Source organism: Gallinula chloropus, assembly GCF_964237585.1.
Source record: "Gallinula chloropus genome assembly, chromosome: 3".
NCBI classification, from domain to species: domain Eukaryota; kingdom Metazoa; phylum Chordata; class Aves; order Gruiformes; family Rallidae; genus Gallinula; species Gallinula chloropus.
Window position 1 is genome coordinate 106,318,330 of NC_140087.1, and position 16,404 is coordinate 106,334,733.

The window sequence follows — 16,404 nt, forward strand, 5'->3', positions numbered from 1 at the left end:
GGGTAATGCAGCATAAATTGCAAAAAGTTTCAAGCATCTGAAGAGCAATTTGCTTTAAGGAGAACTGCTTACCTGGAAGAAGAATCCATCATAGGTTTACATTTATTTCTATTGATTTTGCTCAGATTGCCAGCAAGATTACATGGTAAAAAGCCAGCAAGTTCTACGGGGCAACCGGTAGATGCATGTCCAGTATTGCTGATACTGGCAGATTTGCTTAGTTCTGTTTACTTGCAATAATTTTGCTACACAAGATTTTGTTTTTGCAGAAATGGGATTTAGTCCATAAGATGTAGCAACTTTACTGAGCCAAAACAATGTTTAAAACCAAAAGAAGTATCTGCAACTTTGCCAATGGAACACCTCAACACAGACCACAGACTCTGAGGTACTAATCTCTGCAACTAATTCTGTGTCTTTTCCTCTTCCTAACTACCTGCTCAATACACATTTCCAAGCCCTTAGGTGCTCTGTCAACATGTGGAGCAGTTTGAAGTGTTACCATCCTCCAGCCACTAGTTCACATTCCTGCAGTGCAAGTTACTACAACTACTGACAGGTGCAAGAGTCCTCCCTCCACATTCAAAGGATGGATGTGGCTGGAGACGACAGAACCAATTGGGAAGCGCTCCCTGTTAGCCCAGCTGTGGGGATGGTAGCCTCTAGGTGGTAGGAGAAGACAAGCAGCTACCATGGGAATGCCTTCAGCTGCTCCAGCAGCAGTTGGTGGTCCACAAGAAAAGCAGAAAACAGATAATTGGTGTTGGAATTGGCAAAAACCATTTAGCTGAAGTGTTCCTGGGTTTGTGTGTGGTAATTATCTTAAGCCCAGACAAATTCAAAACTCCTATACACTCCTATTTCAGAGGATATGAAAAGAATGAAAAGATTATATTCAGTACCCTGAGCACTAAACTAATTGAATTAAAAAGTAACAAGCTTCAGGAGGTTTTGATTTTAATTCAGGCCATACAGTATATCTCTGTAAGGTACAGTCAGTGGGACTTTCTCCTGTAAGTATTTGGTCTCTCTTCCAATAACTGAATAAAGAGGGGAAAAAAAAGAAATTGTTGTATGGATTACTAGCTATAGAGTTATGGCTACTGCAACGTTTATTATCAATATATTAATCTTTCGTACTTCTCTAATGAAAGTGGGAAGAATGAAACTATTTCTATGAGGTTTTTTTCAACTTGTTACAATATTTTCTACTTGCTGCAAGCAGACATTAAACACCAGCAGAGAGAATGTTGATGAAACCTTGCTGGAACTTTGAAGTTTCATCAGCCTTAAAGTGACAAAGCATGCACTTCATCCTTGCCAGGACTTTTTGTGTGCAGAGTATATGCTTTGAAGGAAACATGCATGAACCATTCCATCTGAAGACAACTTTTTACCATGTAAGCTTGTTAGGAAGCTCCAATTTAATTTGCTTTTGGTCCACAAGATCCAGACTGGAAACCATGGAGAAAACCTGCCTTAAAAAAGTAAGTATTTAACTTTTTACACAGAGATCTATACTGTTGATGAATGAACTCCAGATGCAGCTCAGAAGTTATGCCTGTAAATGAACAGTGCAAACCGAGCTTCCCATGCAACGGCTACATAAGCATCGGCACTGCAAGAGTCACGCGTCTTACATTTGGAGAGGGATCCGTTTGCTCATATTTTGTGTCTTCCTTCCCATTTGCTTCAGACTGTTGCAGTTGGTATGATCTGCCTTCAATGAAAGTAATATAGTCTTTGTAAGAGCATAACGGGCCTGCCAGGATACCCATGAAATTACAGTTGTAACTTAAATACTCCAGTAGACTTGGCATGCGTCTGTAATTCAAAGACAAGCAACTCGTGAGATGGGATGTGTAGTTCTACACAACGTCCACAGCAGGAAAAGTCATACTCCATGTCATTGCTTACTCTAACCGCAGTAAAAACCACATGTAGAAAAGTAGGTTGTGTGTCTATTGTAATCACAACTTAAGACATTATACACATAGTATCTCCTTCCAATCCATAATGAGTCTTTTCAGACAGATCTGGTGACTTTCTCCTTGCCCAGTAGATGTTTCTAACTGAAGCTGAGCCTGGGGAAGGAGGAGGAAGGGTGTTTTCCTAGGTGTTTGTTCAACTGTTTATGGTTCTCCCCCTCCCCACCCCTGCCTCATCAATAACTGACTCAATTAACAAAGTTTTGTATTAAATAGCAAGAATTTATATTAAAGAAAATGTGTCAAGTCTGTTTTTCCCAGGACAACGTAGTATTTTCAAGTCTTCTGAATGACAAAAGGAGAAAAGGTAAGTTAAATACTGGAAAACAGAATTAAACAAGCGTGTTCCTTCACCTACTTTGTGTGTGTACTAAATGTTAACTAGTCTCCTGTCTGATACAGCATTAACTTGCCTAGATTGCATAGAACTTAGCATATTTTTCTTAAATAAGTATAAAACCTACTTCTAGTCATATTTTCCAGGAGAACAGATGTATGAATGTCCTGGTTTTGGCCCCTGACAATGAATTAAGCTACAAATATAAAAAGCATGGATCTGTTTTGCATGGATTTGTAAAGTCTGTCTTGAATGTGAACTGTAGCAATTCCAGAGAGCCCACAAAACACAAGCTTCTCCCCACCCCCAAAGCTAGACCCTCAGAGATGTCTGAAAGCCTACCTTACAGCCAAGCACCTCTGTGATGGAGTCAAATCTTCATTTTTCCGAAACATTCCTAGGAAAGAGGACAGGAAAAAGGAAAAATAAAGAAGAGCTAACCCCCCCCCCCCCATTAGTTAGGGTTTTTTATTTACTCAGTAGAATCTCACACTGCATGTAATTTCTTAAGTCCTCAAGTAATTTTGGAGGTATTATGTCACATAACATTTTTGCTGGAGTTTGATCAAACAATTTTTAATGTTGACAGAATTACAAACTGTTGTATCCTCAGTTACATCCAGCAGTGCCTAAACATGAAATCACATGGATTTCAGAAAAGCATTAAGAAGGCTTGTAATAAGTGTTGAAAAATACAACTCCCCTGCTTTGGTGAATATTTCAAACCCTTTATACTACTAGTCCTGGAAACTGGACAAGCCCCAACCCCTTTTCACCCTGCAGCAACCTAGGGACATTACACTAGCTATTATACTTCTGATGCACAGTATGAACACAGTCCAAGGCAGATCTGAGCACTACAAAACTTAAGGCAGACCTCAAGAGCACCACGTATGCTGCAAGGAAAGACCGTAAACAAGGTGCAGAGAAGCAGGCACACCGGCAAAGGGTGCTCGAGTCTTCCTCGGGAGCAAGCCCTAACCCCTGCTAGCAGAAGGGGGCAGGCCAGGTTTAAGTTCAGCAGCAAGACTGACTTTACCTTGTTGAAATACCTGGTGCTTTCTGAAGTGCTGGTGGCCGACCCTTGAAACACAGGCTTCAAAAGCTGTGTTCCCATAGAAGAGAAAAGCAAAATCTTCAAGGCTTTCATTATTATAAAGCGCACTAATTCAGGGGCACAGAAGCAGCAGAGCTCCTTTCTTCAGGCAGCCCTGGTTTACACAGCCTGCACAGCTTGCCAAAATGACTGCTTCAGCTCCTCTCACAGCCTCTTCACTGGTTCAGACATTACCACCTGCATCCCTTCCCTCCTAGCAACATTTCCAAGTTTTCTTTGCCATTGCAAGCACTAAAAAACCCACAGCTTCCCAAAGGAAAGGAAGTTTACAGAGTCTCACTTTAATTATCTTCTTTGCTAGCAGTGCTGAAAACCAAGAACCAATTTCTAATCAAGTTGGATGAAAGGTAACAGAGATAAGAAATCCCTATATTCTTTGGGTAAATGCCTACTTCTGTAGAAGATCCTCTTCCACTCACAGAGCTGCCTTCAATCCCACACTTTCTTGATTCCCCATAAATCCAGAGAGGAGCACTTATATTTGCTCCAAGCATAAGGAAAGTTTCAACTGGAGCCAATTTTTTTTTTCTTTTCTAGATATCAAAATCAGTCAGGCTTCAGACTGACAAGGGAAGTCAAACCTTGTTTAATTCTATGACTCACAGAAATACATGTTATCTGAAGAGAAGATAACTCTCTCGTCTTCATGTGACTCCAAAACTGTGATGCACGTACAACTTCAAAATTACACTTTTAGTCTCCAACAAAGCTGAGAATACAGAGGGTTTTGCAACTTGGCATCTCCTCTCTCCCAGTACAAACTGAAAAATACCTTCCTCAATCTTGATCCTTCACAGTGGAAAGTTACCCTCACTCATACCCACTCAAGGCAAGAAATTGAAGGATATAGCATCCCCCCTAAATTCACAGAGGCACTTTCTCTTCCCCAACACCACATTTTCACATCTTTTCCTTGGTGCTACAAGCAAAGATTTCCACACTGAAAATTGTACTGAATAAAAAGCGCGGGAGCAGCATTTTGAAAGGTCCTTTAACCTTTAAGTGTTCTCAGGTAGTGGAATCTTCGAATTTAACACAAACTTAAGCAGAAATTTAACAGGGACACTCCTATAGATAGACGCAGATCACACGACATGACTAGTATAGACAAACAGCCCACACAGTCTTCAGCCTCTCACTGCACATACAATGCAAACTGCCTGGAGCAGGAGTCTCCTCCCCATTACATTCCATATCAGTGCTCTGCCCTTAAGCCAGGAGGAGGAAGCAGTCACCAAGTGTCCCAATGGACTCACATAAAGCCAGACTAACTGCTAAATAAAGGTAATCAGTCAAAAGAAAAACTTCACATCATTTATATGGTATAAAAAAGGACAGAGGGGGAACCTGTCAAACCTGAAAGAGAAGAATCTAACTGCTGAAATATGACCTAGACTTTTGGAGGGGTGAAGAAGAAAGAATTGGAATATTTAAAATTGGTTCAAGTTATATCCACACACACATATATGAGAAGTCACTTAAGGCCTCAATAACCTGGTGAGCAATACACTTGCTGTCTCAAACACACCACATACAAGTAATCCTCCATTAATTTTTCATTTCCCTCTAACCAGCAGATTCTTCAAGATCAGTTCAGCCACTTTCCCTGTATTTTTTTCTAAAAAGTCTTCCCAGTGCCTTGAGGGCCCATTTACCACCTTTGCATAGCATGCAGGAAACCACTGATCTCTGCCAGTGTCACACCCTTGAAAACTCTTGGGAAGCTACTATTAGCATTTTTTAATTCATAGGAAATACATATGGAAAAGTGCTCTTTCACTGATGTTATCTAACATGAGATGAATATATACATTCAACGTTTCCCAGCCAGTATATCTGCCCTTGGGAACAGAGGCCTCAAATCACAACTGTTCCATCTCCAAGGTGCTGTAGATAGGAAGAAACCCCCTTTCAGCAGCATGTCATTGCTAGGGAACTCATGGAGTTTTGTAACCTTTGTCTGGGGCTTATGAGAATTGTTTTCTCCCATCCTAAAGCAGGAGACTACTGCAACGGCTGCAGCTTTTGGTTTCTACCAAATCACACAGTGGGGATTAAAGAAAATGGATTTTATTGAACATCTGTTACAGAGGTAAAATCATTTGATCACTCAGCAAGCGTAACTCAGTTTCATCATCTGTAAAGTAGGAAATACTCCTACATTCCTTCCTTTTGTAAATCAGTAGTAACAAAATTTCTCCCCGGTGGTCTAGATCAGGGGAAAATTCCATCTTTTCATTCACCTTCAGGAGATCACATCCTAATCACAACAAAATCAGCATCTTTAGGTACACAACAATATTTTGCCATATAGGCTTTATTAAAGCATGTTACCACTCCTACCATGCTCTTACTACAGTAGTACGATGGTTTAGAATCATACCATAGTGCTACCTGAGTTTTGCAGTTAATCTCATTGAATATATCCACCTCTGTATTTGCATGAAACCTGGCCAATCAGTAACTCCTTAATAATGCTTAGACATCAGATTATTTTACATTAACACTACTTAAACATGGAGATCATGTTGCTTTGTTGTAATTTGAGCAAACATTTATTTGAGAGTCTGAAATGGATCACCAGCTGAGCCCAAATGCATGCTATTATTAAAATACTTTAAGACTTGAAGAAGACAGACAATGACACTTTTAGTTGTTAGTTTTTTCTAGTTACTAGCACATTGGCAGCCACAAAAGCAGACAGACACAGATGCCAGCTGAGTAAAATTGTAAAGAAACTATAAAAAGCAAGAAAAATCAGAAGTCTGGATATCCAGAGAGCTGTGCAAGTAAACAAAGAACAACAATCAAAGACACAGGAGGGGAGAAATACAATATGATTCCTTTAAACACTGGTGACACATACTGTAATCAAAGTGATTTGGTAACTGATACTCAAACAACAATGACCACTCTGTCATTAACAAGAGGAAGCACTTAAAAAAAAAAAATTCAAGATACAGTAGGAGAGAGCATTAAAAGAAATTCTCCTAGACATAAGAAGAAAGCACTAAGGTACCAAAAAAAAGTAAAATAAATACACACCCACACACCACCACACCGTGGCAGTTTCACTCACATAATTAACAGACAAATTAGAATAGAACATTCTTGGTTAAACAGCTGCAACTTTTTTTCTGTAATACCAGCATTTGTAAAGTAGAACAGGTCATGATGACCTATCCAAAACCCTTAAGGGGTTCTACATACCTAAGCACACACTTCTATGTCTCAATAGTTGTTCAGTTTTCTCTTGCTTATACTTCTACAGCAGCAACCATCCAAACAGACTTTCAAAAAGAAGTAACAACAACAGCCATAAAAGACCTATTTGAAATCAGAAACGCACATTGATACTTTGCACTGCTCTGGTACGGCCTCATCTCAAGTACTGGGTGCAGTTTTGGGCACCACAGGACAAGAGGGACACAAAACTACTGGAAAGCACCCAGAGCAGAGCAACAAGGATGGTGAAGGGTCTGGAGGGGAAGTCTCTTGGTTTGTTCAGCCTGGAGAGAAGGAGGCTGAGGAGAGACCTCATCATGGCTTCCTGACAAGGGGGAGCAAAGGGGCAGGCACCAATATCCTCTCTTTGGTGACCAGTGACAGAACTCATGGGAATGGTATGAAGCTGTGACAGGGGAGGTTTAGGTTGTGTGTTAGGAAGAGGTTCTTTACTGAGAGGGTGGTTGGGCACTGGAACAGGCTTCCCAGGGACATGGTCACAGCACTGAGCTTGACTGAGTTCAAGAAGTGTCTGGACGATGCCCTCAGTTCCATGCTCTGACCTGGCTGGGCCTGTGTGGAGCCATTCTCCACATACTGGGAGAATCCACAATTGAGCCTGGCGATCCTGTTCTGGTTTTGTAGGTATTTATTTACAGTAAGTGTGATACATCACACCTAATGTACGGAAATACACAACCTGTTCAATGAACATCTACCGTACAGGAGACGTGGTACACCCACATTTCTACCCTGTATGCCAGAGAAGACCAATACTAAAGGTGTCTGCAAGCCTTAGAAAGTAAAAGGCAAAGAATCCAGTTAATTGAAAACAGTGAAGAAATGTTTGTATCAACTAAATCAAACATTCTTCAGTACTGCTGACACTATTATATTGTTCAAGAGCAGCTAACAAAACCATTACACAATAGCAGGTACTGGAGTTCGGATGGGACTGCTCATCTACTTAGCTGCAAACCAACAAGAAATTTACTTTGTAATTAGAAAAAAGTACTGTCTAAAAAATATCCCAAGCATATGGTGCAGTATCACAACCTGATGAGGCAGGTAGCAATAGGTAATTAAGACCACAGCAACTAATACCTTATGTGTGTGCAATTTTCCCCATCACCTTTGTTTCTTCTTCCCCATTTCCTTCCCATTTTCCCTGTGTCTCATCTGTCTTAAAATGTCTCTCTTCTCAAGGGACATACTGGACAGAGACTCTACTTACATTATTTTGCAGGGGGATTAGGCTCTAATTGCCTATTTGGAAATGTTACAACTTTGTAATAGCACAATAGCAATATGAGGAAAAAACAGCATTAAATACTCCAGCTATTGTACTAATAGCCTGCTGGAGGAGCAAAGTAAATGAGACCTGACATACTGGTGAAAGACTAGCCTTTAAATGTATTTCCCAACTATATCACTCAAACAAAGAGACAGAGGGGGGAAAAATACCCTTTGAGTTGCATATTCACTGTACTCTTTATCTCCTTTGAGTTCTCTCAGTAAATGCAGTGCCTTTCCAGATCAGCTTCAGTGTCTATTGCTTGCAGAAATGAAGTGCTCCAGAGACATTGGAGGAAATAACAATGAGAAGGAAAAAACCCAAGTAGTGTTCCAGGAAAAGCTCATTTAAAAATTATCAACTACAGAGGTGAAACCTAAGGTATGAGGGATGGGAGAAGGTTACACAGACAGGAACAAAGAGGGTGTTTTTGTGGTTAGATAGGACAGGAGAAGCCCCTGGGAACCAAGCAGCAGCTGCCAGAAGAGTGTTATGGTTCTGATTCTTACCTCTATCTAGTCACATACTTTTATGGACAAGTGCAACATAGTAATATGAAGAAACAATTTGGAAGAATTAGATTTCACATTTAGAAGGTGGATTAAAAAAGTTACTTTGTTTTCCCTTTGAAGTTTTATGTATTATTTAGTTTAAATCAGGGAAGAGAAGTAACCACGAGGTTGGAAGAAGCTGTGAGGGCATTTTTCCTTTCAAACACTGAGTATCAGGTCTAATGTTCCCTGGTTTTGCTGGCTGAATCTACTGGCAGTTTATAAATAAATACATTGTGAGCTCCAGAACTTGCATCCAGAATGGATTCTGAATATAACGAATGAATCTATAAATTCATTAAGCACTAGAATTAAAACCAAGATGCCAAAGTGCATAAAGATTAGTGAGATTAGAATAGGGTTCTTCCTCTAAAGTTCCCTGAGCTAGTACAGAACAGCAGTAAAATGAGGCTCTGCGGGGATGGGCAAGTTATAAGCAAGAGAGAAGCAGTGGCAGAATCTCTCTTCCTCTCTCCTGTTAAACTTTTAGGACCTTATAACTAACATTGCAAAGGCTTCTCCATGTCTCAGCATCTCTTCGCTAGACATTTTTTATGCAAGTACAATCCTCTGTTTTATAGCCCTCCTACACTGCACCTGCAGACAAGCCCCCTGCTTCCAGAGCAACTGCAATGCACCTTTCCTTCTCTAAAATCTGCTCAACTAAATTTTATGATAAAAGGTATTCCAGAATATAGGAACTGAAGTACTGAATATACCTTATCTCCCTTAACTCTGCCATTAGCCTAAAGCACTGCATAAACATACCTAATTCTTGTCATAAAGGATTAATATGGACCTATAAGCAGCCTCCAAATCATGTAAAAACATTTCTACTTTTTTAACATAGATGTGTGTTGCCAAAGATAACCAGCAAGAAATACAAAGCAAATCTTCACATACTGACCACTTATTTTTTATAGTGCTCATTTAAGCAGCAAGGAATTAAGGAAAGAACTATCAAGAATTTAAGTTCAAAATGTGAACCAGAATACAACAAAGGCATACTCCAAAATTATTTATGTGCAAATTTGTGTTCTGAAAAGTCACTGTTACACAGAGAGTTTAAATTAATCCTATCCAACTTGCACTGAATTTGCTGCTTAAAAAAAGCCCCACAGTAAGTGTACTGGGTCGTAACATTTATAGGCATAGTTATTTATTTATGGGATTCCATACTAGTGTACCCATGCAGCTACACAGACTCTACACAGCAGCTTCATCATTACATCCAGTTCTTCCCAGGACTTTCAAATGTATCACTGAAACCAGCTGAACACACCAAACAGCCTGCTGGGAGAAGATGAAGTCCAGAAGACCTGCCTTTACCAAAAAGTCTAGCTACAACACACCAACACCTTTCTTCCAGCTGTTTACTTTCATTGGTTGTATTGGTAAAAATTAAGCGAGGAAAAATAAAGTAATTACAGATTAATACTTTGTGCCTAGAGGCTCAGAGTGCCTCTCATCACTTAGCATAAAGATCTTCAACATCATCTCCTCCCCATCAGTGTATCTCAAAGTATTTTCCAGTGGAAGCATGGACCTTTGTGCAGTGAACAGAAGCCCATTGACAGCAGGCTTCTTTCCATCAGTTTCTCGTGACGGACCCCTTTTAAGTTGTCTATGATTAAAAACAGTTGCTTTCATACAGGTTCCCCTGTACATCTTTTCTTAGCATCTCCTGACGTCAGACTGTAAGCTACTCTTGAATTCACACTGGTCACACCAACTTTTGAAAGTCCTGTTCACTCTGTGCTCCCAGCAAGGGTGATAATCCAGCTGGTGTCAACGACTGCTAGGCTGCAACTGCATCCAGAAAGAAAGTTTTCCCATATATTATCAGCTACTCCCCACAGGCTGAAAAAGACTCTGGAGGATCTCTGATACAAGGCCAACGAGGAACAAAATTTCAAGATCAATACTGAGAACACAATGATATCTACAAGAAATTCAGACCAAAAAAACCCAGGGTTTATGAGGAAAATACAAACTACCTGAATTTGGTAGGGGAAAAAAAACCTAGTTTAGTTTGTGGTCAAAGAACAGAGCTGAATGAAATGTTTGAAGATTACCAGGAACACTCAAAGCTTGCTTGATAATACAGCTCCACTATTTGTGCATGATGTCACCAAATTGAGACTAGCTCTTTCACCTAGCAAAACAATAGTATCAGGAAAGATACATCTTTGATACTACAATTATTACTTCCTTATTACACGGTGTTTCCTCTTACTTGTGTACTTTGTACTCTCATTGATTACAGCTCACAAGTCTAAAACTTCTGAAAGTATTCTCTCTGGAAGTTAGAAATCAACTTCTTTGACCAACCAGATATGCCCAGTATTATTTCTTTATTTGAATTCATACAAGAATTCTTACAAAAATGCATTTTCCTAACTTTTCATATTCATGTATGTAGTTGCCTACACCATTAAAGCTAGGCCACATACAAGAGACAAAAATATATTCAACTCCATATATAATATTACTAAAGGAATTTCAAAAAAACAGGTGGCTTCATCAAGGTGTCAGGTGCTATACTCCCAATTCTTCCATTGACAGCTATAGCTCTAAGTGATTCAAACCCACTGGCTGGGTTTATTGTATAATAATTTCAGACGTTAAAATTAAAATTGTTCATTTGAATTTACCCATAAATGCCAACATTAGGATTCACTTCTGTTATAACTAGGACCCACATGATGGGTAAATCTGACAGAAGACAACACAAACATAATTAGATCATCTCCCTTTTGACACTGGTATGTTAGCCCACCAAGTACAATCACAATAGTAAATGAAATGAAACATGTACAAAGGTTTTATAAATCCTTATACGTGACACAAATTAGGGGGAGATTAACATTTAGCATTTTAAAACAAGAGGTCCTCAACACCTGAAGTTACATGTACTTGTTCTACCAAGCTGTCAGCAACAGTGATCTCTGAATTTGAAGTTATTTAACTAACGCTCAGGAGAACTACCCCAGCCCAAAAAAAAAAAAAAAAAAAAAAAAAGAAAAAGAGTCAGTGGTCTTAGTCACTGGTCTTATTCACTGGCCCCAGAAGCATCACTGGTTTCTGGTAAGTAGTATCTTCTCCACAACGTTAAATATTTTCAGAGTTTTTGTAGCATCTTAGTACTTCCATTCGTGAGTATCAAAAGAATCAACTGAGACACAAAAATATATTTTGTCCTAAAAACACACACTGGACTAAAGTAACTGACTTAAAACTAACTTTCCTTAAATTTATTTTGTTTGGAAAATTAAATACAGTTTAAAGAAATCTTACCATCATGAATCTCAAATGCCAAACTAGTGATCTTCTGTGTAATTATCATCATTGGACTGTTAGAAAAAAAGGAAGAAAGAATAATTTAGAAAGCAAGTTCAGGATTCCCTTTCACAGGTATATATATTAGGGAAACTTTATACTAGTAGTCCAGGTTAATTACTCTCAAATGGAAAGATTTCAATGCAAGTACAATATGATTAATTTTTGGAGCTCAAACCATTACAGAGTTCTAAATGCAATGAAAGTACTTTAATCCTTAGATACAGCATTTGATAGCCCATGCCTTTTATTGCTGCATTACACTCTACAAACACAGCCAAAGTGTTTCATATTTATTTTATACTAACATAGTTTATTTTTTTACAGCAGAAAAGGAAAAAGGGGCAGTAAGAGCCATTATATGCATTGTAAATTACAGCAGCAGTAATCAAAGGACAATAAAAATATACTGAAGTTGAACATTTATTTAGATATGCAGGCTACTTCCACTATTTCTACTAACACCTGGTCCCATGCTTAATTTTTCCATCTAGAATTATTCTTTGCCTCAAGTAAACCTATCTGACAAAACAAAATCCCAGAATAATTATGCTGTCTCCAACAGAGTTTAGTTTGTTTTGAATATGGTACACTTGAGTGGATCTTAAACTGTCCAAGAGATTCTTCCCTGGCTAAGCAACTCAGCTTTATGCTGAGAAACGATACTATCTTTGTAGTACCTCAGAGTTTTTGACTGATCTAAGTCCCAGCATTGCTAACCCCCAACTGGGAGGAGGGAGGAAACAGAATGTAGTCATTTCACTTTGAAAGCAGATCTCAAAAATGGATCGGGGACTGCATTTACCTAATAGTATCTGAGCTGGAAACAAAAAAAACCCCAAACTCTCCAGTAAAGCCACAATAAAATAACCATGCTGCAGGACAGACCCATAGTATTGTTCAAATCTTTTGATTGTGCTTGGACTTTTTATAACATGCTAAACTTGGCACAGATAAACAAATCCAAGAGCCATCAAGTTCCCTGTTGACAGGGCTACACCAGTATTTTGCCAGGTGAATCCATCAGGCAAATTAATTTCTTATGGTTATTTCAAAGCACACAGTATTCCCAGCCCTCAAAATGCAAACAAGGAAAAAGGTTTTTTTCTATCATATTATCAGTGCCCCAGAACTCTGACACCCAGACTAGACAGGCAAGGGTCAGTGAGAAGAAAACCAAACAGGAACAGCCCAGGAAATTGCTCATAGCACTCTAGCACTTAAGTTCTTGTCCTGTCTGGTGCTGGCTGAAATTCCCAAATAATTCTGAACAGAATGGGTTTCCCTTCTGTGATGGACATGTGACAGCATGGATCCTGGATCCTGCCTGGTGGCAGGATGGAGCCCAGGAGGGGCTGATACAGCTGCCGTTGTTATCACAGCAGACTCTGGTACTTAATTCTTTTTTTTACTCAACTGGCTGTTTCAGCATCTTCAGGGATTTGGCTGAGAAGCAACAATCTAGAGACTAAAAGGGGAAGAGTCTTTCCTAGAATAGTGAGGCTGTGAACCAGGATTTTAACGAACCCTTTTTGGGTGCCGGCAGAAAGGCAGAGGCGGTGGAAGGCTCACTGGCAGCTCTGATCTATTAGTACTGAAGCCAGGACCACACAGCTCTGCATAAGCAATTGCACCTTCAACACAAGGGGTCCTTAGTTTTCTCTACTGTCAGTACATGGATACCTTCCTTTGAACTTTTTGCAGATTCTCTGGGCTTGGACACTTTAGACAGGCATGGCATGCTAGGAGAAATATCTAGGTAAAGAGACATTTAAAGCTCTTTTGGGGCTGAGCATTATAGGAATCCATGCCAACATCTTCGAAGGAACTTGCTGGTACTGGGGTTCAACAGCTAGTTTGCAAGTTTTGTTATTTTCATTATCAGAAAATAGCCCCCTTTGGTTCATTTTCTTTGTCCTCCTGATTTGGAAGTAACCTCTGTCTCAGACCTCAAGGGAGCAGATGCAGTATATGCCAGAGATTTCATGTGACATGCATACACCAGGCTCCCAAACCTGTGCATTAAAGGATGGTTTCAATCAGGCAGCTGAAACATAACAATCAGAGAGTCTGGATCTAGGCTTCAGAGAAGTCATAAATCTTTGGGCATGTACAGACCTAGTGTAAATCTCTGAACCAACATTAACCTGACAGAGCCACAAGGACAGCGGCTGTGTGAAACCAGCACAGTCACATTTGGGCAATGGTGTGCTCAAGCTCTAGTAATAGTTTGTAAGCAGCAACAAACAAGTACAATCACAATGCTTCCAGAGTCTACTCAGAGCTTTGATCACCACCAAGGCTGTGCACTTTGGCCTTACAGCAAAATGGAGGGACAGCATTTAGGTTACTGCTCCACTTAATAACAGTGAAATTTAGTTCAACATCAGTAAATTTGAAGTGTCTTTATGCACGTCTGTGTTGCAAGCTTTCATCATAGGCAGTAGGGATGTAGTCAATACAGTCAGGGGCATCTGGCAAAGTGACCCAGTTTGTGCTAAGGTAGATACTTAGAGGTGGGTGGGCTGGAATGCCCTCCAGGCTCTACTGTCTGCATCAATCAGATCTCCACTGACTACAATTGGAACTTGGATATCTGACTTGAAGGCAGACACTTGGATGTAGACATAAACATATGAAAGATATTTCAGAAGGTAAGACCCAGCTAAAAATGACAGAAAATATGAACTCAAAGAAAAAATAAAATTTGGCTTCAAGTTAAGTTTCTGCACTATGTGCCTGTTACCAATGAAGAGTGAGAAGCAGCAAGGCTAACGATAACAAGCTCAACTCTGCTACACAACACAGGTAATAGCAAACTACAAAGACCAGTGCCATTCATGGTATTCCTGAAAAGTATCATCTGAAAAAGTCTAGTGAACACCATTTTTCCTTTGCTTTGTTTTTTTTGCTCCCATACAGCTCAAGTCAGATGCATGTTTAAGCTCATTATATAAAATGAGAACACATAAACAAAAAACTTGAGAAAGCATAAACAAAAGGGCCATGTGACTACTTCACCATACAGGTGCCTCTCTCCTTAGCTTTCTCCATCTGAAACATCTGACATGAAAGCAAAATTTTCCTCACATAGCAGTATCAGACTATGACAGGCATGAGAGTACCTAAGATACAATTCATGTGTCACCATTTTGTCATGGGTGGTAAGAGATTTTAGGGAAAAAAGCAAACCAACCAAACAAACCCCTACAGCCAGCCAGTACACATACACAATCCCAGCTTTCTTCCCAAAATTTAAAAGGCTGACAGACTTAGAAAAAATCCCCAAGCATTAACAGATTCAGTATCACTTAGGAGGACAAGATCAAAAGATAATTTTCTCCTTACCCAGAAAAATCAGCAGAATACTGTCCATAATCAAAGATATAGACTCTAGTAATTTGGCACAGAGTGAGGTATCCCAAAGCAAAAACAAAGCAATACCTGGAAGAAAAATGGGGAAAAAGAAAAGCTTTTCAGTTAAAACCCATAAACATTTCTCCACTGAATAAACTACCTTTATGTAGAGCTCAGTCTCCAACTATTTCTAGTGAACATTAAATAATTGGATTGTGTAATTACACCTTCATTCTGCCTGGGGTTTCTGGTAATAATTATTCTACACAACCATACAGCCACATAGCCTTTTTTTTTTACATGCACAGTACTAACTTACAGATTCTATTGCCATTAGCCAAAATATTTATTCACATAAATAAAGTATAGGATTTATAATTGCAGCACCACTGTAAAGAGAAAATGAATTATGCTTTTTTTTTTAGTTCAACATATTTCTATGTTCATAATCCAGCACCACAAAACCCACTGCTGCTATTTTCAAGGAAACTGGAAAAGGCAATGAACTTAACACACATTAAAACATATCTGAGTGAAAAAGTAACAGAATGCCCTTATGCCTCCTGTTAAATCTGATCTTCAGCAAGTGTAAGAAAAACACAGATAAGAACCACTTTATGTAAGTACTACTAATTTAATTTCAGATAATTTTTTCAGATCAGAATTGGGGTACCTGTCTTCCCCCCCCTCTTTAAAATGGATAACAGTCTACTAGAGTGAGAATTGATTTGCCAATCCAGCTCACAAAACCTGGCAGATAATGTTTGCTGTCAAAAAGGATGGTGAATACTGGCAGGAACTTAACTAATCCTTTACAACTTTATATATGAACTTTACAGTCCTGAACGTTTCCACATAACTTGGGAAACATTCATGGTAATGAAATCAAGCCCCTGCTTCATGTTCACATGAATTCACAGCAGGCCATGCTATGCATTCACATTCCAGTTAGAATGAGAATATCCATATACCAAATGGAAAGTGATGCTTAGAAATGGATTTAGATGAAAGTGAGGGACACTGCAGGAACAGTTTGGAACATGCTTTTTGTTTCTTTTCCAAACACGTATTTTTGTCAAAAAGAGTGTTAACGTAATGAATTCTAAGGTCTTAGAAATTATTCTTCAGTCCAAAAGTGAAACCTATTATTGCCACACAGAACACCTGCCATTTAGCTTTCAATTAAGAATTGTGCT

General features: G+C 39.2%; 1 protein-coding gene across 1 annotated transcript in view; it reads right to left on the reverse strand.

The window, feature by feature from the left end:
- Positions 1-16,404, reverse strand: part of MBOAT2 (membrane bound glycerophospholipid O-acyltransferase 2) — a gene marked incomplete at both ends in the record, with an annotated part of 89,164 nt that overhangs the window by 16,207 nt on the left and 56,553 nt on the right. The window contains 4 exons of the mRNA XM_084260997.1: positions 1,641-1,824; positions 2,668-2,722; positions 11,810-11,865; positions 15,200-15,295. Of these exons, the coding sequence (XP_084117123.1) occupies positions 1,641-1,824; positions 2,668-2,722; positions 11,810-11,865; positions 15,200-15,295 (391 nt within the window). The remainder of the gene's footprint in view (positions 1-1,640; positions 1,825-2,667; positions 2,723-11,809; positions 11,866-15,199; positions 15,296-16,404) is intronic.